A 24135-nucleotide genomic window follows, 5' to 3' on the forward strand; every position below is an offset into this window, starting at 1 on the left:
GAACATATAGGATTCACAAAAAAATATTATCTGGCAAATCAATTGCATTCTCAAGATGAAACTGGCATGAAATGGGAGAACACGTTAAAAAAAGACCAACGAATTGTCGTTGCTGGACATTGTTTTACCTGCCCGGCATGAATGAGAGCCATCAAAGCCCATCCAGTGCTTACTATATGAGACTTGTTGTCCTCAAGATTCGAATACACCTGTACAGAGAAACAATTTCTATTAGTCTTTCAGCTATTTGATTTTGAGTTAAGGTAATATCTGGAATGTTTAGCAACTCAGCAAAATTTGATATTTCTTTCAGTACATTTGCAGGATTTGTGTCAGTTGCAATCCCCATTTCTTGCTGAATAAACAACAATGACTTATTAGTTACTATTTCAGATCCAGAGTTTACATCTTATTTGTTCTACGTCCTTTGTTGTCCCATCACATCAAAGTTATGAAAACAATTTCAGAGCAAGAGTTCACATCTTATTTCTTCTTTTACAGTTTTGTTTTTATTTAAAAATTGGATCAATAATTAACTGGGTATACAGGTTATAAATGGGATTCTACAACTATGAAACTAGTTGGCATTTGGCAATGTCAGCCAGATTTTAGCATTTGAGCCCGAATCCTTACATTTTCTTCTGTAAACATGCACTCAAATGAAAATAAAGCAGCAATACTTAAATTTCTTGTCTCTTCCCAATTTTAGCTAAAGGACTCAAAAAATATGAGCACTAATCAAGTTTCAATTGGATAATCTTCTTAGGCAAAGCAACAAAGCATGCAGGCTAAGGTAAACAATTACATCATAATCTTTTCAACTTATTGGTTGACAATTGCTAAAACACCAGTCAATTTCCAGAACTTTCGCAAGAAATTATCATCAAAGCCAGGTCTTTCCATTTCCGTGTTCAAAATTTTAACAATATTAATTGCAGCCAATGTGTTGCCCATTTCTCTGTATATGCTATTATGATGATGTGCATTCATTTTAAGCATGTCAGAGTTATTTTGACAAAATGATCACATTCTTCCATAAATTATCAATTTAGTTCTATTTCGGTTTCCCCGAAGCATTCAAGATTCCCTCAGCTAGACACTGATTAAACTCATACCGACTGTTACAGATGATTTTCGACCTAAATAGAATTCAAGGGACACAATCAGCAAAAGAAAAAAGTTCTCAAACATCACAAGAAGCCATAAAACTAGGAGAGATATAACAAATAGATCATAAAGATTTCCAACCTTGTCTTGACATGATAGATAACTCTCTCCCCAACCACCCGAAGTAAGCTGTTTAGACAACAGAAAATCACAAGCCTTACGAATGGCAGAGCAATTGCTGAAGTTTCGCCCTGCCATCACCAAGCCTTTTACTCCAAACCACGTTCCATAGTTGAAGCAAACTCCCCAAGAGCCATACCTGTCAAAAAATTCTTACATTAAACATATCGAATTAGAACACAACTTTATATTTAAATAATGACTCATTTTTTTTGTGGGAAAATCTCCTCCCAATCAAAGAGGGCTGTGCGTATAATTGTAATTATTTAGTCAATTTATATCCCAGATTTTGTGGGATTTAGATTAGAGTAAATATTATCTAGGATTTAATCTTACTAATTTAGATCTTAATTATTGTGTGTATAAATCGTTGTAAACATCATTATTAATCATAGGAGTTATGCTTTTCTCTCTAAACTTTTGTCATGGTATCAGAGAGTTTTAGGTTAAAAATCCGGGAATTTTTTGAAGAATCTTCACACCGTCACCATTATATCGCTGATCACTCCATTCCCCTCGATCCCGTAACTAGTTGGCACACAAATATGTCAAAAGTGTCTGACAATTACAGCGCCAAGGCCACCACAAATATGTCAAAAGTGTCTGACAATTACAGCGCTAAGGCCACCATAGAGATCCCATCGAATGCGGGCAGCAATCTGATGTCAACCAGAGAGCTACAAAACATTCACACTCAGCATAGAAGTTGAATGGGAAGAACTACCTAAAATGATCTCAATTGGTTTGAACATTCTTGAAGGGAAAACGCAAACTGAGTCATCTACTTGGTACTGGCCCAAAGGGGGAGATCCTCGATTTCAATTATGGGATGAGCAAGACTCGATGGTGATGTCCTGGTTATGGAACTCTACTTTGCCTGAAATCAGTGACACGTGCAAGTTCCTCATCACTGCTGTAGAAATATGGGAGATAGTGAAGCAAACATACTCTAAAGTCCGGGATGTTGCACAAATCTATGAAATCAAGACAAAGATTTCACAACTAAACAAGGAAGTTGGTCAATCACAGAATATTCCAATCTTCTACAAAGTTTGTGGCAAGGGATGAATCATTATCAATACATACAAATGAAAATGCAGTGATGACACAGTACATCTTAAAAGGTTGGTAAAAAAAGATCAAATTTATGACTTATTGGCTGGATTAAATATTGAATTTGATGCTGTGAGTACAAATTCTTGGAAAGCACATCTATCGACACTACATGAAACCACTGCAATTGTTTGAGCTGCAGAAGGAAGAAGGTGTGCTATGATAGAACACATTTCATTTGAATAGTACAGTCCTCGCAACCACAGAAGGGAGGAACTTTAGGACTGAGCGGTCGGTAGGGAAGGATAATAAACAGCCTGATTTTTCATTGAAACAACAACAAAAAGATAACAATGGCTGATGGTTCTGCAACAACAGGAGCAGGACAAGGAGACATTGTTAAACAATACCCTCACTCTTAAAAAGGTCTTTCATGTCCCTAAACTATTTACAAATCTGTTGTCAATCCAAAAACTCACAAAAGACTCTAATTACAATGCTGTTTTCTGTCTCGCATTGTGTTTTCAGGAACAGGCCACAACGATTGGACATGCTTGAGAATAAACTGATCTCTACTATCTTGAAGAAACGAGTGGTCGGGATAGAGTTACGAACCTCTCCCCATTTCCATTGCTTTCGGAGTTTTCTAAAGTCAATAAAGACCAGATTTGGCTCCGACACCTTCGTCTTGGTCACCCATCGTTTAGGGTCCTTAGGATTATGTTTCCTTTGTTGTTCAAAGATTTGGATATTGATAATTTTAAGTGTGATGTTTGTGAACTAGCAACACACAAACATGCCTCATTCCCAATAAGCAATAAAAGAACCATAGTTCGATTTAATCTCATATACAGTGACATTTCGGAGGATAGTAAGGCATTTGTGAGGGGAAAATTGGTGTCCTTTGATGCGGCCACACTGAATGAGTTTTTGGAAACACCGCTGGTGGATGAGATGGCATATGATGCGTTAAAAGCTAACCCGGAATATTTTGAAATCATCGATGCTTTATGCCATGAGGGTGTGACTTGAAGGGATCCCAACACACTCTTGAACCTACCAGAAAGGTTTCTTACGGTCGAACCTGCAGCGTGGTATGCATTCCTGATGAAGCGTATGATGCCAGCTTCTCACACGAGCGATGTGCAGGAGGAACGAGTCGTGGTGGTTTATACCCTTATGAAAGATATTCCGATTAACGTCAGCCGTTTGATTGTTCCCAAATCCACCGATCCATCCATAGTAGAACTATCAGACTCTTCTTCCCCACCATAATCATCGAGTTATGCGTCCAAGCAGGGGTAGTTTTTTGAGAGGATGAGAAACGGTTGCAACCTATGAAGACAATTCGAATCTCAAAGGCAAGAAGGGGGAACATGCTCAAGAATTCTCCAAGGATGAAGAAGAAGAGGAATGATCAGGCCGACCAGCACCAGCACTAGCCGCACGCCTCGCCATCGCACTACCAATTCGAAAGATGATAAACTATGTGCCTGGCAGCCCGTTAAAATCAATGTCAGTCAATTAACAGTGCTTATCTCACCTCGATGCATGCTTTGATGAGAAGCATGACGACACAGATGGGTTTAGACACTTCCGTTTACCCACAGCCAACACAATACCCGCCACCTTTCAGTTCCAATATGCCGCTCCCAAGAAGGTGTACCACCACTGGAGGACGAATGATCAGGGGTGTTCCCTTTTTAATTCCGTTTCGCATTTACTCTTTCATTTTGTTTCTATTTTACATTGTTGTACTGTGTCTATTGCATCGGGGACAATGCAATGTTTTAGTATGGGTAGGTTGATTTTTAGTGATTTTTAGTTGTCATGTCATGATTAAAAAAAAAAAGAATTGCATGCATCGAGTCATGTCTAGTCATTTGCACACTAATTTAGGTCGATAAAATGGTGACACATGGTCCATGACGAACATGAATTAATGACATACATACCTATCGAACTTTATCATTTCATAAGTTTAGGATGCCCTTGTGTTGAATCATGAAGTTTCTGATTGTGCGGTGAATGTCTTGAAGCATGTATGTAGTAACTAGTGAATTATGCGGATAGTGATGAAGTTTGTTGAGTTGTTTGAATCTTGAGCCAATACTTGGGAAACTCAAATGCATACCCGTTCAAACATTTCTTACACTCTATTAGCATGAATATGATCTAGTCATATTTTTTGTTACACTTGAACCGTTCTGAGCCTACAGAGAAAACATGTAATCCTATGTAACCCCCCTTGAGCCTAGTGGAGAATCGAGTGGTTTAACCCCATTCGAAAATATTCTCATTTAAAAATCGAGCCTTACGTTCCACTATCATCCACTTGAAAATACAAGATCAATCCTATACCCATAGGGAGTACACAAGTGGTTCATAATTGCACCAGTTGAAAATTGTTTCTTGCAAAAAGAATCTAAAAAATAAGAATGTAAGGTGAGAGGAGCCTTAAAAAAATATATTGAAATCAATTCAAAACGAATTCAAGGCTAGGAAAAAAGGGGGAATGTATGGAGTAGAAGAAAGTCAGATAAAAAATCTAATTGTGCATAATATATTCTTGATCGTTATACTCCCTTCTTTGCAAACACCGCTTCTTTTCTTTGGTAGCACACACCTACTATACGCCTAAAAGTCCTGCTGATTTGTGTTTGCCGGGTGTTAAGTAGTAGAAATGAGATACACGAGAGGTCTACTTGCACCAACTTGTTAATCGTGTTATTTTACACGTGTGCAAATGAATTCTACTTGAAGTGCATGCCACTGGAAACAACACGTTCACGTAACATTTAGAGATGTATTGTGAAAATTTCAATGGGTATGCAACAACTACAGTTGTGCTTTAATCTTTGGGAAGTGTGTCAGAAAATTCGCCGAGGCATGAATACTAGCCATGGAATCATCTGTGAATTGGCCTTATTTCCTTTTGTGTTTAGTTGTGTTTTGTAACCTATTTTGCTCGAGGGCAAGCAAAATGTTAGCATGGTGAGGTTGATTTTTGCATGATTTTTAGTGTCGAGTCCGCATTTTTGTTCATTTATTTTGAAGTTTATGCCCACGAGCCACCCATGATAATTGTTGATTTATAGGTAAATTGGTAGAAAGGTAAAAAGTGGTAGAAAGATGAGTTCAAGTGGTGGAGAAAAAGAATGGAGGCAGAAGACTGGGCGCTAGGGTATGCAACAATGCACGCCCCAACGTGCGTGGAAGGAAATTTGAAGTTTGAATCAAAGTGGCTCGCGCTAGGGCATGCAAAAATCTCCGCCTTAGCGCGAGCCGAAGGAACTTTATATAAGAAGTCGCGTCAAATAATATTCTGCATAGATTTTGTGGGCCGAAGAGGAGAAGATTTGATGGACTATTGGATGGAGTAAAAAAATAAAAAAAACCTAGGGGCGGCACTGTAACACCCTAAAAATTTAAGGTACTTAAGAATGATTATTTACCAACGTTTGACTACCAACTAGAAAAATGAATTTAGATAGATTGATAAATCTATGGTTATCTACTAATCATATCTACCTCTATGTCGTGTTTATCTATAAGCCATGCCTATCTATTAACAATACATAAATATTTAAAATAACCAAAATTAATAAATTCTCTCTTTTAGTGTTTCTAAGAAACATGCTAAATATCTTATCTTACTGATACAATGTACACCTAAACTAATTTAGGTAATGTACATGTGAAAGAATTAGGTACAATGTATATTTGTAACAACTAGGTACAATGTATCTACGAAATAATTAGGTAATGTATATATGAAATAATTAGATACAATGTATATTTGAAGTAACTTGGTACATTGTATCCGTGAAATAATTAGGTAGTGTATATCTGAAATAATTAGATACAATGTATATGTGAAATAACTAGGTACATTGTCTCTGTGAAATAATCAGGTACAATGTATATGTGAAATAACTAGATACAATGTTTATGTGAAATAACTAGGTACATTATATCTGTGAAATAATTAGGTACATAGATAGATTTATGAATAAATCATATAAGATAACATTCATGCATCTAATACCGAAGCACATGTATCAATACATGTTTTCTAATGCCTATATAAAGCTAGTCATATTATCAATCACCCAACTTGCGTGTTCCATTCTAAGTCTCTTCATATTTCATCACTCAAGACTCTTTTCCACTTTAGGTTTGGTTTGTGATTAATATGAAGAGGGAAGAAAGCGCAAAAGCAAATAAGCTCTTCCTTGTGATTTTTATTAGCCTAAGATTTGTCGCCCATCCCATACAATAAGTTACTCAGGTGAGGTTCCTCTCGTGAGGATTTTTTATGGTTCTTTTATAGCCCTTTGGCATTTGACCTGAAAATTATAATATGATAAATTTAAAATATTGTTTCATCATATTTATTGAAATCTGGCACATGCATATTTATTATTATACCTATTGATCATATCATCGTAATGATTTGTTCTATTGATTGTATCTTTTTTTTTTTTTTTGATCAGAAACATAAATATTATTAATAATTAAAATAATTAAAGTACAAATTGTGGACCAGTGATCCACTAATCCTCAAAAGAGGTTCAAGTAAATCTAGCTCAAAGCTAAGCTCCAATCCCTATACAAATCTGAAATAGCAAAATGTTGAAATTCTTTATATTGTGTAACCAAGTTGATCCGCTCAACTTTATCTTGTCCCAAGTAACTTCAATCGAATTTTCTTCATCTTCAAAGATCCTTCTGTTTCTTTCTAGCCAAACAATCCAACAAACGCAATGCCCTAAAACACCCCACAAAATTTGCCCCCTAGTTCCCAGTGACCAACCCAAATCTGCTCCGAATAGCTCTCTCGTGGAACCTGGTGCCACCCATGACAAACCCACTTCCTGCAGCAGCAACCACCATAAGGAACTTGTGTATGTACAATGAACCAACAAATGATCTTGACTCTCTGCCCCTTGTTTGCACAATACACACCAATTAGGGCTCAAGGAGCAATTCGGAAACCTCCTTTGAATCACATCACAAGTCGGCAATCTTCCCAACGCCGCTGTCCATGCGAATACCTTTACCTTAGAGGGAATCTTGGCCTTCCAGATTATGTGGAAAAGATCGAATTTTGGATACAAATCATCCGAGAAGAAGGAATCAAAGAAGGATTTAACTGAAAACACTCCTGAATCAACCCACTTCCACCTCCGAACATCCTCCCCTCCCTCCACTAAGCTAACCCTACCCAAAACTTCCAACAAACTAGACAACTCACCCAGCTCCTCATCCCTAATATTACGACGAAGATGCAAATCCCACGAAGGAGAATTTAACGAAGAGATGGAGTCGCTAGAAAGAAAATGAGAAATGGATTTATTATGAGCGCTAGAGATCTGAAAAAGTGAAGGAAACAGAAACTGAAATGAGAATTGCCCTAATTCTATTTCCCCCTTTGACCTCTAACCTCACTGATTGAATAAAATCCGGATAAATCCTAGAGATGAACTTCCAGGGACTCCGAAAAGTGTTATATTTTGCCAGTCCCGCATCCCATCCATTCTCATGCATGCCGTATTTGCTTGCCACAATCCTCTTCCACAACGAATTACCCTCCTCCGAGAAACGCCACCACCATTTACCCAACAAAGCTCTATTCCTAGAACGGATATTGCCGATCCCCAGCCCTCCCCTACTCTTTGGCAAGCTAACCTTTTCCCAAGATACCAGATGACAATGTTTGTCCCCGTCCGGCCCATCCCACAAAAAAATCCTCATTAACTTTTCCATGGTCCTTTTCGCCACCCCCCTAGGGATTCTGAATAGCGATAACTGATACAACGGAATGTCATTCATCACCGCCTCAATCAAGGTTAGTCTACCTCCTCTCGATAGAAAAGATTTTTTCCAACTCGCCAGCTTTTTTGACATTTTGAACAACACCGGCTCCCAAAAGGATATCTTGAGAGGATTTCCTCCAAAAGGTACCCCAGGTAAGTAATGGGCCAAGACTCTAGCCAACAACCAAAATCTCTAGCCATCTCTACTTCCACTTCGGCCTCACAATTAATGCTCAACAAAGCACTCTTATCCAGGTTGATCTTCAAACCCGACATTTCGCAAAAAGAAAACAGAATGTCCTTCAAAAATCTTAGATGTCCTACGTCGTTCACAAAAAATAGAGAGTCAACTGCGAATTGTATGTGAGAAACCTCGACTCCTCCCCTCCCTATATCCCAGCCTTGAATAAAGTTCATGGCCTTAGCCTTGTCCATCAGCCTAGCCAGAACATCAACTACCAAGTTAAAAAGAAAGGGAGATAGAGAATCTCCCTGCCTCAAACCTTTTTCTCCTCTTATTTTGCCACAAGGCCTGCCATTGATAAGAATCGAATAGTTGACGTTGTCTAGGCAGCCTTTATCCATCTTCTCCACCTCTCACCGAATCCCTTTTTCATGAGTACAAAATCCAGAAATCTGAAATCCACGTTATCGTATGCTTTTTCGAAATCTGCTTTAAAAGCCCATCCTTTCTTTTTCTTCAATCTGAACTCTTCTACCATTTCGTTAGCAATGAGACAGCAGTCAAGAATCTGTCTCCCTTTGATGAAAGCTCTTTGTGAATCTGCAATCGTATAATCCATTACATTTTTCAGACGCGAAGCTAGCACCTTGGCGATGATCTTATACAAACTGGTTACCAAACTAATAGGTCGAAAGTCCTTGATACGCTCTGAATCTTTCTTTTTTCGGACCAAACAAATATAGGTTTCGTTTGTTACACCGTTAATTATTCCTTTTTCGTAAAATTCCTCAAATACCTTAAGCAAATCCCCCTTGATTATTTGCCAACAATCCTGATAAACTGCCATTGTGAAACCATCGGGGCCCGGAGATTTCGATCCATCACACTCGAAGACTGTTTTTCTGATTTCTGCTTCTGAAAACGAAAGCTCAAGCTGTAACATATCATCGTGATCAATTTGGCTCCATTCCACTCCCTCTATGCCGAACCCCTCCCCATTACCTGTTTTACTGAAGAGGTTGCGATAGAAATCGATCAAATGCGCCTTGATAAGTTCACTGTCCGTGCAAAAGGTTCCATCCTCCAATTCCAGTTTCTCAATTCTCGATCTACTCCTCCTCTGGCTGAGTAAAGAATGAAAAAATCTCGTGTTACAATCCCCTTCCTTCAACCACTTTACTTTTGCTTTCTGAAATTCCTTTTGAGCACTCCTGCAAGCTAACTCCTCCATTTTACTCCTAAGAACTCTTCTCTCTATCACCAAATTGTCTTCCCAAAGTCCCTCGCTTTCCTTAGTGTCCAGCTCACTGATCTTGCTCTCCAAGTCCTTCCTTCTCGCATCTAAGTTCCCAAACTTATCTGAATTCCATTTCTTAATGTCCGATTTGATATCCTTCAATTTCCTCATGAACTTATACCCCTCCCACCCTTGCAAACTTTTACTCGACCACCAAATTGCGAACTCTTCTCTGAAGTTCTTATGTTTTAACCACATATTTTCAAACCTAAAAGGAGTTGGACCCCATTCCCCTTTTGTGGTGTCCAAAATTACTGGATTATGATCTGAAGTGATTCTCGGCAGTATCCGTTGTCTACTGAACTTGAACATCTCTTTCCAACCCCCTGAGAACAAAAATCTATCAAGTCTGCTGCAAATAGGGGACACTCGCATGTTGGACCAAGTGAATTTGCCATTCAAGAGCGGAGGATCACACAACTCTAACTCTCTGATCAAAGAGTCAAAGTTTCTCATGCTACTGGTCAAGGTGGTACTGTTCAACTTCTCACTCAGAGACCTCACCACATTGAAATCTCCGCCTACACACCAGTTAGGATTACACAATGCCTCCAGTCCTGCCAATTCCTCCCAAAAATATTGCCGATCCTTCGGATTGCATGGGCCATAAACCCCTGAAAACCACCAATCAGAATTACTGCCCTTTTCTATTTTAACCGAAACTGAGAATTCTCCGATTAAGTTGTCCTTCACTGATACCGTCTTAGAATCCCATGCCACCAGAATACCCCCTCCTCTACTGCCCAAAGCTGGCAACTCCAGCCACTCAATAAATCTTGACTTCCACAAACTCGCTATAAACCTCCTATCAACCCTCATTTGCTTGGTTTCTTGGAAGACCACTAGGTCCGGCTTCTCCCTCCTAAGGATCGCACGAATCAAACTCCTCCTTCTGCTGGAGCCTCCCCCTCTAATATTCCAAGAGAAAATCTGCATTAAACTACCCCACGGCCCGAGAACTGCTGGTTTCCCACCGATGCTTTATCAGCGGTAGGATCTCTAAGGTAAAATGAGCTTCTATGAAGGATGCCCTCTGATTCTGGCTTGTTAAAGTTCACCCGACTAACCTCCAATCTAGCAAGACAATCGTTGATCCCTATTTTCTTCCCCAGAAGAGCACTGTCCTCCTCAATTCCTTGAGAAGTTAAGGTTTTCCGGTTTCCCAGAACATCTCCAATCTGATCATCCGTTTTATTATCCAACAGCGAGATTAACCCCTCCCCCACTGACTCCTCACCCCCCCAACATAATGAAAAGAATGGCCCGAAAGAGAAGGAAGGCAAAGGTTGAAAGGATCGCTAGTCGAAACCCCCTCAGGATCAGGAATATTAACATGAACCAAAGGATGAAAAGAATGCTTACCTGCTGGAGACCCAAAGAGGTCCATGATGTCCTCCAATCCATCTTGAATCTGTGAATTGTTGCCAGATCCCCCTTCTAGATCACTGTCTGACGCAAACGAGTCTGAGACCTCCGACAAGTTATCTCCGCCGAATTCTAAGACCGAATCTTCCTTAATCCACTCGGGATCCTTGTTACTAGACAAAATGACCTCTGGATCCAAAGGGCACACTACGCTGCCCCCCTCCGCAAATCCAGAAGTTTGCTGAACAGCCACGATAGGTTTTCTCCTAGAGTACACCTTCTTGAAACATGGTAGAGACTGATGCTTGAATGGTGTCACAACATCTAACGACTTAATCTCATTTGCCGCCGCTGCTAACCCCGAACTAGACTGGATAACACCCTTACAAAAATCCTCTTTCCCTTTAGGGCTAATCTTGTTGAGAAGTTTGATGCGATCACCTATGGACAATGATTTCACTCCCTCCTCTCTCAAACCAGGACAGTTCTCCGTTACTGTAGTCTTTATTTTGAGCTGACCACTGTTGTTGAGCGTTGGCTTCGCAGCAAAATCAGTCTTATCTACCGATTTATTAATCGAATTTCTAATCCACCTCCCCAAACAACTGGCACCTTCACACCATCGACCACCACTTGGGCGTACGAGCGTTTTTCATAGATTTCATAAGCATCTAGATTAACAGAATTCACCACAATGCGAACCACCAAGGGTCCTTGATCCGTTTGGATTTGCAAAAAACTGTTAATAAAGCCACCTACAGGACCTACCACCTTTATTTTAGCTGCCGACAAATCTTTGAACATGATGGTGTCCAAGCTGATATCCAACAATCCCCCACACTGCTCGCCCACTGTTTTGAACAAATCATTGGACCATAAGTCCCACGGGAGCCCTAAAATGCTAACCCAGCTGTTACAACAAGCGAAAACTTCCTGTTCCCTATTGATTAGGGGTCTCCACTCTTCGAAGGATAAAGTAACTCTATTCTCTATGTAGCATTTCTTGAGCTTCAAGAAGGATGAAGCGTCTTTTGCTTTGTAAGGCCACCATACTGCTTTGTTAGCTTGGAAAGGAAGTAACTCTAACCTGCTCTTCACTGCCTTCCCAAGTAATGATCTAACCAAGTCCCATGAAGTGTCAACCCTCGCCTTAGTAATAATAATAGCTTTTGTCCAATCTTTGACTAAGCACTGCTTAATATTCTCCTTCGCTTCTAATGATCCCTCCCTCTCGTTTTGTGGAACCTTGATTCTTTGCTGCTGAAGCTGCTGAGTCTCCTGCGTCTTCTGAGGCCCCCGAGTTTTGCCTCTGGCTTCCCGAGAATCCGATCTCTGAACTATTCCGTGGTTGATGAAGAAGTGAAGCTGGGTTGCCAGACGTTTCCACCCCCAATTTCCGCGCCCGCTAGGAATAATTATGCGCTGCTTAATCCCATTCTGAGAAATTCTGCTCACCTCCATCGAGCTGCCTCTGTCATTGCTAATTCGATGGATGCAGAAAGCTTCGTCCTTGACTCTCCATTTTTTGAATGCTGGGAACGCTTTAGGACTCTTGATGTGGTCCCAAATCGTAGCCCATAACCATCGAGCTTTGTTGAAGTCCAGCTCCAGAAGATAACTGGCCTTCCAGTTCTCTCTGTCAAACAAATCGAAGCTCCCCTCGACCCCATTCTAGTAAGAAACAATTTCTGAGCTATTCTAACCTCTTCCACCACCTTCGAAATCGGCCGCTCATAGTAAACCCCTCTACCTGTCTGAAACCCTACTCTGGAAGCCATTCTCGAACCTAACCCAACTTTGCCGAAGCCAAGGGTCTCTACTCGACGATGCCCAATGCCACCCTTTCCCCTGCGCTCTAGTCCATCCTTGCTCGAGAGATGGAGGAGAAGAAGGAGAAGAGACGCAGGCCTTCAGATCTGAGACGTACTATGAAAACCCTCTATTGATTGTATCTTCAGTTGTACCAATTGTTCTTTTATGCTTGTTTCATTTCTACTGAACGTCCATCATATTGATAATATCTTATTGATTGTTCCACCATATTATTGCATATCAATGATAGGTTCATGTTATTGAACATATTTTTATTAATTGTTCAACTTATTCTTAAACACCCAATATTCCATCATACCGTTTTTACGGTATTATTGAGTTGATCCTCATTCTTTAAAAATCTCTAATGAACGATATTCTGGTTAATCACTGGTATTGAAATGTTTATAATGAAATATTGATTGAACGTTTACAGTGATTGATTGTAATTCAGCTCTGGACAACGGACTCCGGTCTGGAATTGAGTCAATTGAACAACGTGGCTTCAGCCAACTGATTTCAATGAACAACGGGTCAAAGACTTAGGTATATGATTCATCTAAACAACGCGTACCAAATATTTCGGTCCGGAGAATGGTTCACCTTGCCTCGTTGATCATTAAATGATCGACCATATAGATTTTACGTGACTCGTGGGGAAAAGTGCTACACCATACAACTTCGGTGGGAGCTCTCTCTTTAGCCCATGATGTTCACCTCTGGAGTCTTTGTTGTCACTTTTTTCTATGATTTCATCCCCTGTAAATCTCACTTCACCGCAAATTATCATATCAACTATCATCATTGATTACATGAATGAAAATTACTTAATATATTATTCTCACCAAGTACTCAAAGACTTAATTTCGGGCTCATTTTTTGAATTTGGAAGTATTAAGTATACATCCCTTGAAGTTCCGAAATATTTTCTGAAATTTTGCTAAAGAAATATGTATAGGAGAAATTATCGTGATACAGTCTCTGTGGGACGATACTTGTGCTTTGTTCGATTTACTATAACTTGACTCGTGCACTTGAGATTATATCGAGCTTAATTGAGAAATTATCGTTGTGGTTTTATACGGTGCAAATCGCTTGATCAAAGGGACTTTCTTTTTTTTGGATAGAAAACTCGAATATTATATTATAAATAATAAAATGGTAGATAATTACGATGTGGACCAGGGTCAACACACTACCCAAAACTAACACCTCAATTCACTAACTCAAAATGAAGCTCCAATTCCTGTACAAGTCTCACAGCGAAAAATATTTAAAGTCCGCAGATAATGCTGAGAGACTATTTTAATCAAGTTCTTATACCATATTTCCAAGAAAAAGCATTATAAATGAATCCTCTTGCGTTAATATACCCCAACAAAATGGAGTGGCTTGAGGGCAAGCCACCATATTTCCAAGAAAAAAAATAAAATAAATGACACATTCTTGCAGTCACCCTTGGTTCAAAAAAATGTTCCTAAACAATTTTGGGGGGAGGAAGTCTTAACGCCAGCTCATATCATTAATAGATTACCCACCAAAGTTCTTGATTTTCAGAGTTTCATGCATACCTTGCTGAAGTTCTTTCAAGGAATTTTAATGCTTCTTGCAATCTTGCTCCATAAATATTTGGTTTGTTGCTTTTGTCCATGTTCATTCTCATAGTAGGGGAAAACTTGATACTAGGGCTCTCAAATGTTGTTTTCTTGGCTATTCCTCCACTCAAAAATAGTACAAATATAACCATCCTCCACAAGGAAAGTCTCTGCCGGTGTCACTTTTAATTAAGACAATTCATATTTTCCTAGTCCATATCTTTAGGGGAAAAAAATCATTGTCCTTATCTTCGGTCAGTGAATACAATTCAGATGGTTCATGGGAAAGATACAAGGCAAGACTTGTCGCCAAAGGTTACATTCGAACATATGGGATCGAGTACCTTGGCACGTTTGCTCTTGTTGCAAAAATGAACACCGTGAGAGTGTCGCCTTTAGCTGTTAATTGAGGATGGAAATCCAAGCAATTTGATGTCAAAAATGCAACTTTACATGGGGAACTTGAGGAGGAGGTTTACATGGACGTTCCACCGGGGTTTGGCTCAAATACAAACAAGTATGCAAATTAAGAAAGTCTTTATATGGATTGGAACAATCCCCAAGGGCTTGGTTTGGGAGATTTACTAGGGCGATGCTCAATACAAGGTACAAACCGAGCCATGGTGATCATGCCCTATTTGTAAAACACTAGAGTTCAGGGGGAGTGGCTGCATTATTAGTCTACGTCGATGACATTATAGTCATAGTTGATGATTGAGAAGGAATGGAGAGTTTGAAGAAATGCTCGATGACAGAATTCGAAATAAAAGAGCATGGAAGACTCACATATTTTCTAGGAATTGAGGCGGCATATTCTCAAGAAGGAATCTTCATATCTCAAAAGTAAACAACAGATTTGTTGATGGAAGCAGGTAAGTTGGGTGCCAAACCAACGAAGACACCCATAGAGTTCAACCAGAAGCTTGGAGATAGTGTGGAGGACCCAACCGTGGACAAGAGATCTTATCAGAATTGGTGGGACGACTTATATATCTATCTCACAAAAAGACCTGGTATCGCTTATATGGTAGTTCGTCTTGCTATGGATTTGGTAGATGTCACAGCTTATGAGGCCTACGAGCGACAATCCTATGCTCAAGTGGTGGTGAATGGGAGTACGGTGCTGGCTGGCTGGGGGGTAGAGGTGCCATGGTGAGTGGGTGTAGGGAAACACCGGGATTTTGTGACGTAGATAAGGGCGGTGTGGGTTTCAACAAGGGTGAGTCGTCGAGAGGGGGAGGTGATACAGAATGTGCCAAAGGAAGTTTGAGAGCAGGAAAATATGGCTGATTGTAATAGGCAGGGGTTGGTACAGGGAGGTGCAATCGTAGGTTCTATGGATGAGGTGGAAAAGGGGGCCAATCTTAAGCCAAACCATACACAGATCACTACAACCTTGAGCAGTCCTCATAAAAGATCTTGTGGATCAGAGCCATGGGGGGAAAAAACAGGTGAAGATTCTTAAAAGATTGCATCCTAAAGGAGTGGAGGAATTTGTCAGAGGGTCTATTCAGTCCACTATTGAGATTGTGGAAGTAGTAAAAGATCCTTTGGAGCAAGGTGAGGTGGAATCAAAGTCGGAGCAAGCTTTTGAGTGGGTTTATACTAGAAGGAGATTGAAGAAAATGACGGGTTTGGAGTGTTCTCGAGAAGGTGAATTATTAAAAGAAGCGATGGTAAGGGAGGCAGATAATTCACCAAGGGCTAGGGATGATGCCGATTGGGAGGACCAGCTGCTGAAGGTAATGATTGAGGATGCCGATGAAGAAGGGAGTGCTTCTAGCGTGTCTGGCAGCCAGTTTTCTGAAGAGTCGGAAGAGAGGAGAGAACAAAAGCTTCTTTGGGCTTGGAGGACATTGGGGGTCTCTTTGCATCTTCGCCGGGCAATCTGCTGGATCTAGTAAGTGTTACGACGAAAACTTGAATTTTCAAACGGGTCAGGTATGTTCCTTGTCCAATTCTTTGTCACCTCATATATTGCCTTCGTTTTCTCTCCCATCGTCTTCCTTTTCCAAAAATGTCAGTGAGAAAGGGTTGGAGAATGAGAGGCAGTCTTTACTGAGGGAAGAGTCGGGTAAATCGAGTGAAAAACTTCCTGGGCTAGAACAAAAATGTAACATTGTGGGAATCGACGACAGGGCGGGTGTAGATAGGTCAGTAGTTGAGGCTGGTGGTGAGTGTTTGATTAAGATGGGAGTCAAAAAAGTGCTGTTTATTAAGATAGAGGGGGCAAGATGGAGCAAAGATGGCAGTAAGGGTCAGAGGCTTCTTGTGATATGCATCGGTGAGAACGAGGCTGGCCATCAGGGGCTGGAACGGTTTTAATGAAGGCGTGCTCTTGGAATATTAGAGGAGGGGGGTCAGGGAAACGAAGGGGAATTATTAGGGCAATTCTACGAAGAGAAAGACCGGATGTGGTGGCCCTACAAGAAATTAAGCGAGAAGTGGTGGATAGGAGATTTATCGCCAGTGTTTGGAAATCCAGATTTGTGGAGTGGATTGTGTTACCAGCGGAGGGTAGATCAGGGGGTATTTTGGCCATGTGGGACCCAAGATCAGTGTGTGTCACAGATAATCTAATTGGGGATTTTTCAGCTTCTATTAAAATAGAATTGGAGAACAATAATTCGTGGTGGTTTACGGCGGTGTATGGGCCATGCAAGCCGAGCCAGAGGCAGAACTTTTGGGATGAATTGGCAGGGTTAAGAGTGATATGTGGAGAGCAATGGTGTTTGGGAGGGGATTTTAATGTGGTAAGATCATTGAGCGAAAAATTGAACAGTTCCGACTTTAACAGCAAATATGTGTGCCTTCGATTCGCTGATCCAGGAATTGGAGTTGTGCGACCCACCTTTGTTGAATGCTAAATTCACTTGGTCGAACTTGAGGACATCCCCGATTTGTTCTAGACTGGACAGATTTCTTTTCCTGTCAGGGTGGGCGGAGATTTATACTTTTCATAGACAAACAGTGTTACCCCGGGTTACTTCGGACCATTTCCCAATTGTACTTGATGCGGAGAAGGTAAAATGGGGACCAGCACCCTTTAGATTCGAAAATGTGTGGCTGAAGCATAAGAGCTTTAGATCAGCAGCTCTGTCATGGTGGAATAATGCAGATTTTCAGGGGTGGGAAGGATATAAGTTTATGATGAAACTTCGAACTTTAAAGGATAATATCTATAGATGGAATCAGGAGGTCTTTGGAGTAGTAGAAGCTAAATTGGTCGATATGCAACACTAAGTGTGGATTTTGGACGAGAAAGAGAGTGAAGGCTTGGGTTCAGAAGAGGTGGCTCTACAAAGGAAGGTAATGCGATATGAAATAGATGAGTTATTGTGTCGAAGGAACCAGATTAGTAATCAAAAGGCGAAGGTGAAATGGTTGAAAGAAGGAGATCATAATACGAATTTCTTTCATTCATTATTGAGCCATAGGAGAAGTAGGGCAGCCATTAACAAATTGGAAAGGGAGGACGGGTCGGTCATTTACGACCAGGTTCAGATAGAAGATAAGCTGGTACAGTACTACAAAGAGTTATATTGCAATATTGGGGAGAGGGGATGGGGAGTTAAAGGGGTGGAATGGAGTCCTATCGAGGGTGAAATGGGGTTGGAATTGGAAAAACCGTTTTCATAAGAAGAGAACAAATTAGCAGTGTTAGAGTGTGAAGGTGACAAGGCACGGGGACCGGATGGGTTTACTTTAGCTTTTTACCAAGAGTGTTGGGACATTGTAAAAGATGATTTGAAGAGGGTTTTCGAAGAATTCTTTGAAGGTGATATTATTAATGGTATCACCAATGAAAATTATATTTGCTTGATTCCCAAAAAACAAGATTCTAGTAAGGTAAAGGATTTTAGACCCATTAGTTTAACTACAAGTTTGTATAAAATAATTGCCAAAGTGTTGTCAGGTTGTTTAAAGAAGGCTATTCCATTCACGATAGCTAAGTCACAAAATGCATTTGTAAGTGGGAGGCAGATTCTAGATTGTTGCCTAATAGCAAACGAGGTGGTGGATGAGATGAGGTGGAGGGAAAAAAGTGGTTGGGTCTTCAAGTTGGATTTTGAAAAAGCTTATGATAATGTGGATTGGGAGTTCCTTGATTTTGTCCTATCGAAGAAGGGGTTCGGCGTTCGTTGGAGGAAGTGGATTAGAGGTGTCTATCGAATGTATCATTTTCAATGATGATTAATGGGAGACCGAGGGGTAAGTTTCAGGGACATAAAGGGCTTCGACAAGGGGATCTTTTGTCTCCTTTTTTGTTTAATTTGGTAGCAGATGTTTTGGGGAGATTGATTGATAAAGCTAAGGTTACGGGGTTCATTCGGGGTCTCGAGGTAGGCAGGAAGAAGGTGGAGGTTTCACATATTCAGTTTGCGGACGATACTTTGTTCTTTGCTAAGGAGAAATGTCATGTTTTGTTTTTAGCTGATGTGGTGAAATCGTTTTGTGGTATGTCGGGGTTAAAAATCAATTGGGAAAAGAGTGCGTTGCTGGGAATTAATCTCGGGGAAGGAGAGGTGGAAGAGCTAGCACAACAATTAGGATGTGTGAAGGAGTCATGGCCTATCAAGTATTTAGGGTACCTCTGGGAGGCAATCCACTTAAAATCTCTTTTTGGGAGCCTATTTTGACTAGTTTGTCGAAAAAATTGGCGAGTTGGAAGAAATCATTTCTTTCTAAAGGGGGGAGGTTGACACTCATATCAGCAGTGTTGAATGCCATGCCGATCTACTTTATGTCACTGTTTCGAGTGCCGAGGGGTGTCGCAGATATGATGGAAAAATATATGAGGGACTTTCTTTGGGACGGAGTAGACGGGGAGTCGCATTGTCATTTGGTGGCATGGGAGCAGGTTTGTAAGCCAAAACATTTAGAGGGCCTGGGAATAGGGAATATCAGCCAAAGGAATAGAGTGTTGTTGGGGAAATGATGGTGGAGATTTTCAGTGGAACAAGAGACGTTGTGGAAAAGGGTGATTAAGAGCAAGTATGGAATACAAGATAATGGTTGGGATGCTGGTTTGGCTATAAATGTTACGTTTAGGAGCCCATGCAAGTTTATTTCTAGGTCTTACTCGTCTTTTCAACCTCTGGTAAGGGCGGTGGTTAGAGGAGGAAACAAAATGAGGTTCTGGGAAGATAGTTGGTGGGGGAAGTCATCGTTTCGAGTTCTATTTCCAGCCTTGTTCCAGATTTCTTATGCACATAATATGCATATTTCTCATTTTGTGTCAAAGGAAAACTCGATGAATAGCGGTCACACTTCGTGGGATTTTCATTTTCGGAGGGACTTGAGTGATCAGGAAATAGCGGAGGTAGGTGTATTGTTAGAGGAGTTGATGAGAGTTAGATTAGCTGAGGGGACTGAGGATGTGAGAGTGTGGGTTGGGGATCCTTCTGGCACTTTCTCGGTCAAATCCTTTTTGGAGTCCTTTCCTGATACTAATTATCCTTTGTTTTCTTTCTTCGATGTTATTTGGACACTACCGATTCCCTCGAAAATTCAAATTTTTTCTTGGACAACAGTTTTGGGTAAGTTGCCGACTTCGGAGTTGATGCAAAGAAGATGGCCTTCATGTGCTTTGAACCCGAATTGGTGTGTATTATGTCGGAGAGAGGGGGAAACTCAGGATCACATGCTTATACATTGTTCTTTCACGTATGGATTGTGGTCAAGAGCTTTGACGGAATTGAGGTTAATGTGGGTGACACCTCGATCTATACAGGAGCTATACACTACTGATCTTGCTTTTCTTTTGGAAAGAGGAGGAGAAAATTTTGGTCCTTGGTGGTTCATGGTATTTGTTGGTCGGTGTGGTTGGAAAGAAATGGAAGAATATTTGAGGATATGGAACAAACGGCGGAAGAGTGCTGGGAAAAGATTAAGATACGGATAGCTATGTGGAGTAGAGCGTTTAAAGATTTTCAGAACTTAGCAATTTCGGATTTATTAAGGGATTGGTCTTTTGTTTTTTGTTGATATAATAGGGAGTTGTTAGGTTCTTTTGCAATTAGCGGATATCTTGTCCGCATACCTCTTGTAAATTTTTACCCTATGATATAATATATAAAGTTTCTTATAAAAAAAAAGGTTAACGGAAAGGTCCAATGAAGCTTTCTTGTAATAACAAATTAGCTATTAATATTGCTCATAATCCTGTGCATGACTGTACAAAGCACATTGAAGTGCCAGTCACTTTATAAAAGAAAAGTTGGATAGTGGATTGATTTGCATCCCCTCCATTTCCACGAAAGAGCAGCGTGCAGGCGTATTTACCAAAGGATTGGTAGGGACTGTTTTCCATAGACTAGTAAGCATGCTTGAAATGAACGACATCCATTCCCCAGCTTCAGCAGGAGAGTGGGAAAATCTCCTCCCAATCAAAGAGAATTGTGTGTATAATTGTAATTATTTAGTCAATGTATATCCCAAATCGTGTGGGATTTAGATTAGAGTAAATATTCTCTAGAATTTAATCTTCCTAATTTAGATCTTTATTGTTGTGTATATAATAAATCGTTGTAATCATCATTATTAATCATACGAGTTATGTTTTTCTCTCTTAACTTTTGTCAAAAGTATTGGCTGTATTCTAACAATAAGCGCAAAAACTATGGCATCGTGGCAAGGAAGTACACAATTACATGCGTTACCAAGTCTAATACATCATTAAACAATTCATCCAAAGAGAAGTGCAACATAAGGATAAACTAACCAGGAGCCATCTGATCCCTGAATCTTTTCAATGAATTTAACACCTTTTTCAATACAACGTTCCACTTCTTCTTTTCGGTGTCCAGGGTATAACTGCTTAAATGCTGTTAATGCTTGAATAGCAGCTGAGGTGCATTCGACATAGCTAGAAAGTCATTGAAGTAAAAATGTATTAAAATATTGCCAGAAACTAGTGTCTGCAATTAAAACTTTGAAAAAACAATATCAGCCAAATGGAATTAATGCATCGAAAATTTTCCTAGTGTTGCTCCTGTTATTCTATTTCATCAGGATACAATGTACTTCAAACACTGGAATATTTTAAACCTTGGGCAGGACAAACTGTAACCCACTTCTAAATGGTTTCAAGAACACAGAATTAGAAACGAACTTGTGACGAAAGTGACGTATGAAGAGATAATAAATTTCAAAAGTTCAGATATCTTACGGATAGTCAATGACAATGTCACCAAACGTTTCAGCAGGATTGAGTATCTGAGAGAATAGCATAAAAGTTAAAATAGAACACTCGATTGCAGACATGTTACGGATAGTCAATGACACCAAAAATGTTTCAGCAGGGTTGAGTAGCTGAGAGAATAACATAAAAGTTAATAATAGATCACTCAATGTGCAAAGTGATTGTTTAGGACATTGTTACTACTATTTACTAAATCACCAATTAAAAATGTGAAAGCTTATTTCTACAATGAGATCAGAGAATCAGACACTTGAATTAGCACAAAAATTAGCCCACTTAGTATATAACTAATCTGCCAGATCACGACAAAGCATGGACAGAAAATTATCTGCATCCCATTTACAGTAATAAATTTTAAAATATTAGAATCAACGAAACAATATTAGATTTTAGGAAACACGTCCCCTAAACAATATGGATGATGAAAGAAATGTAGGTTATAACAAATAAATACATTTCGTATACAGGGAATTAAGTACCTCCAACCAACTGTAGGATCTTGTGAGTTCATAGGTAGCAAAGCCGCCATCATCATTCTGCAAAACATGTCAGCTAACACTTTCTTTGGATTGCATAAAATTGTAGAAGGGTTGAGTGCAAAATATCAATTGTAAAAAAATTAATACGTGGTAGTTCCAGGATTGCCTAAGTTTTACTTTAAAAGGAGTTTTCTGGATGTTTTACGGTTCTACAATAAAAGTTCTGCCACTGTCAAATTTCTTACAAATGTCACAATAGTGGATGGCGTTTTTTCCTAATAATTGTATTAATATGTCAGCCCAACAAATAGCGGTCTTAATAGCTAGAAATTACTCCAAAGCCAAGAAAATGACTCAGTATAGTCAAGTATCCAAAGTGCACACTTCTACCAAGAAATGAATGATCAATTTAAGCATTTTCTTTGGCATAATCTTATATTTGTGTTCAAGATTAATATCTTATATCGTCTTTAACGTTTTTAGATCAAGTTAAATAGTGTTGCTAGCCATTTAAGCTACGAAATAAAAAATCAAATCACAAATTTGTTAGTACCTGCAGTGAAAGAATAACATTCACAGCATCATACAACCTCTTTACTTCAATTGTTTCTCCAACAAGTTCCGCTGGTAATTTGGACAGCAACAAAGCTGCCTAAACCAACAAGTACAGGTTACTAGGAGGACTTTATGGAATACAGATACTTTCTCCAGATTAGGAAAAGTTCTTACTTTCAGCCCCTCGGCAGTGCAATCTGAAATAGGCCAGCCATGGTCGGCGGTTGAAAATGGCCAAGCACCTTTGGAGATGTGACGATACCAGAAATTTAGATTTCCAGGGCAGTCATCCAATACCTTAAAACAAAGGGATTAAAACCTTTTAAAAATAACAAGCAAAATCAGAAGTGAGAGTGATAAGAAAATTTGACCATTCAAGACATCCTCACGAAAAATGAAATAGACCTGTGATCGTTTTATGTACGCGTGGGCCTTATTCAAAGTTGGGCCAAATTCTTCAATGAGTTTTGTTGAAGCTATGGCTTGAACAGCGAAAGCCGTGTCCCATAACTGGCTTCCATTATATCCCTGCAAAAATATATTTCTCATAAGAATATTATTTCTGCTACGGTCATTTAATGAAAACTTCACTCTGACTATCATCAAATGTCAACCACAATTAGTTAATTGTTAAGTTGAAATAGATATGCATTCTAGATTGAAATCTACCAACTTCTGCCTCAAATAGGTCCATAACTATTTGTCATGGACATCGAGTTGTTGTATTTGAAACCTAGTGACACATTGAACGTTATTTCCCAGGTAAGAAGATAATATTCTTCATATAATTGACCTGCATCTTCATGCCATCTTCAGCCAACCATAGGTAATCATGGATTCTGGGAAGATGCAACTTGAAAGCTTCTGAATTTGGATCTTCCACCCAACAGCAAAGCATATTTAACACCTGCAAAGTTCATTTTTGGAAACCACAAAAAGAAAGAGGTTATATTTGTTAGTAATGGTAAAATTTGGCTGTCGCATCACAAAGTCAAATCAGGAGAAATATTTAGACGTGACTTGAATAACTTCTAATTACACAGATAATTCACATCAATTGTCATTTGTTATCCAAACTTTACTAGTTGAGGCTAAATATGAAAAATTATGAGGTTATGGGGGCCCATATCTCATTTGCAAGCCCATCGCAAGGAGACATACAAAAGTCGCATATCGATTCCAAATACAACATATTTGAAATCCTGTAACGATAGTGTTCCCTTGCTCTTATAACGATAGTATTTTGGCAAGGAACCATCCTTTTATTGTTCTGCTAACATCTATGTAAATTTAACAAACCACATTGTTTCAAATAGTTTAATTCAAAAAAAGTATCCACGTTTAAAATGATAAAAACTAAACATATGTATTGATACATCTATTTTTTAAATTTAAATGATTAATTTAGACAATTACAATCCAAATATAAACACAGAATAACTATAATACCCTTCAAATTTTCTTCAAGTATATCGGTAACATTGC

At 39.5% G+C, this 24135-nt stretch overlaps 1 protein-coding gene across 3 annotated transcripts in view; it reads right to left on the reverse strand.

The window, feature by feature from the left end:
- The window catches only part of LOC140891053 (cycloartenol Synthase-like), a 36033-nt gene that overhangs the window by 1845 nt on the left and 10053 nt on the right, over window positions 1-24135 (reverse strand). For all 3 annotated transcript variants that reach the window (XR_012152411.1, XM_073299297.1, XM_073299296.1), the window contains exons 9-17: window positions 23444-23557; window positions 23056-23178; window positions 22825-22947; window positions 22649-22747; window positions 22096-22152; window positions 21584-21630; window positions 21137-21280; window positions 1249-1426; window positions 129-209 (exon numbers count right to left, since the gene is read on the reverse strand). Coding sequence is in view for 2 of the 3 variants with exons in the window: in XM_073299297.1 (XP_073155398.1) it covers window positions 129-209; window positions 1249-1426; window positions 21137-21280; window positions 21584-21630; window positions 22096-22152; window positions 22649-22747; window positions 22825-22947; window positions 23056-23178; window positions 23444-23557 (966 nt within the window). In the remaining variant the exon portion in view is untranslated. The remainder of the gene's footprint in view (window positions 1-128; window positions 210-1248; window positions 1427-21136; window positions 21281-21583; window positions 21631-22095; window positions 22153-22648; window positions 22748-22824; window positions 22948-23055; window positions 23179-23443; window positions 23558-24135) is intronic.

The sequence above is a fragment of the Henckelia pumila genome, chromosome 3 (assembly GCF_033568475.1).
Source record: "Henckelia pumila isolate YLH828 chromosome 3, ASM3356847v2, whole genome shotgun sequence".
In the NCBI taxonomy this organism is placed as follows: domain Eukaryota; kingdom Viridiplantae; phylum Streptophyta; class Magnoliopsida; order Lamiales; family Gesneriaceae; genus Henckelia; species Henckelia pumila.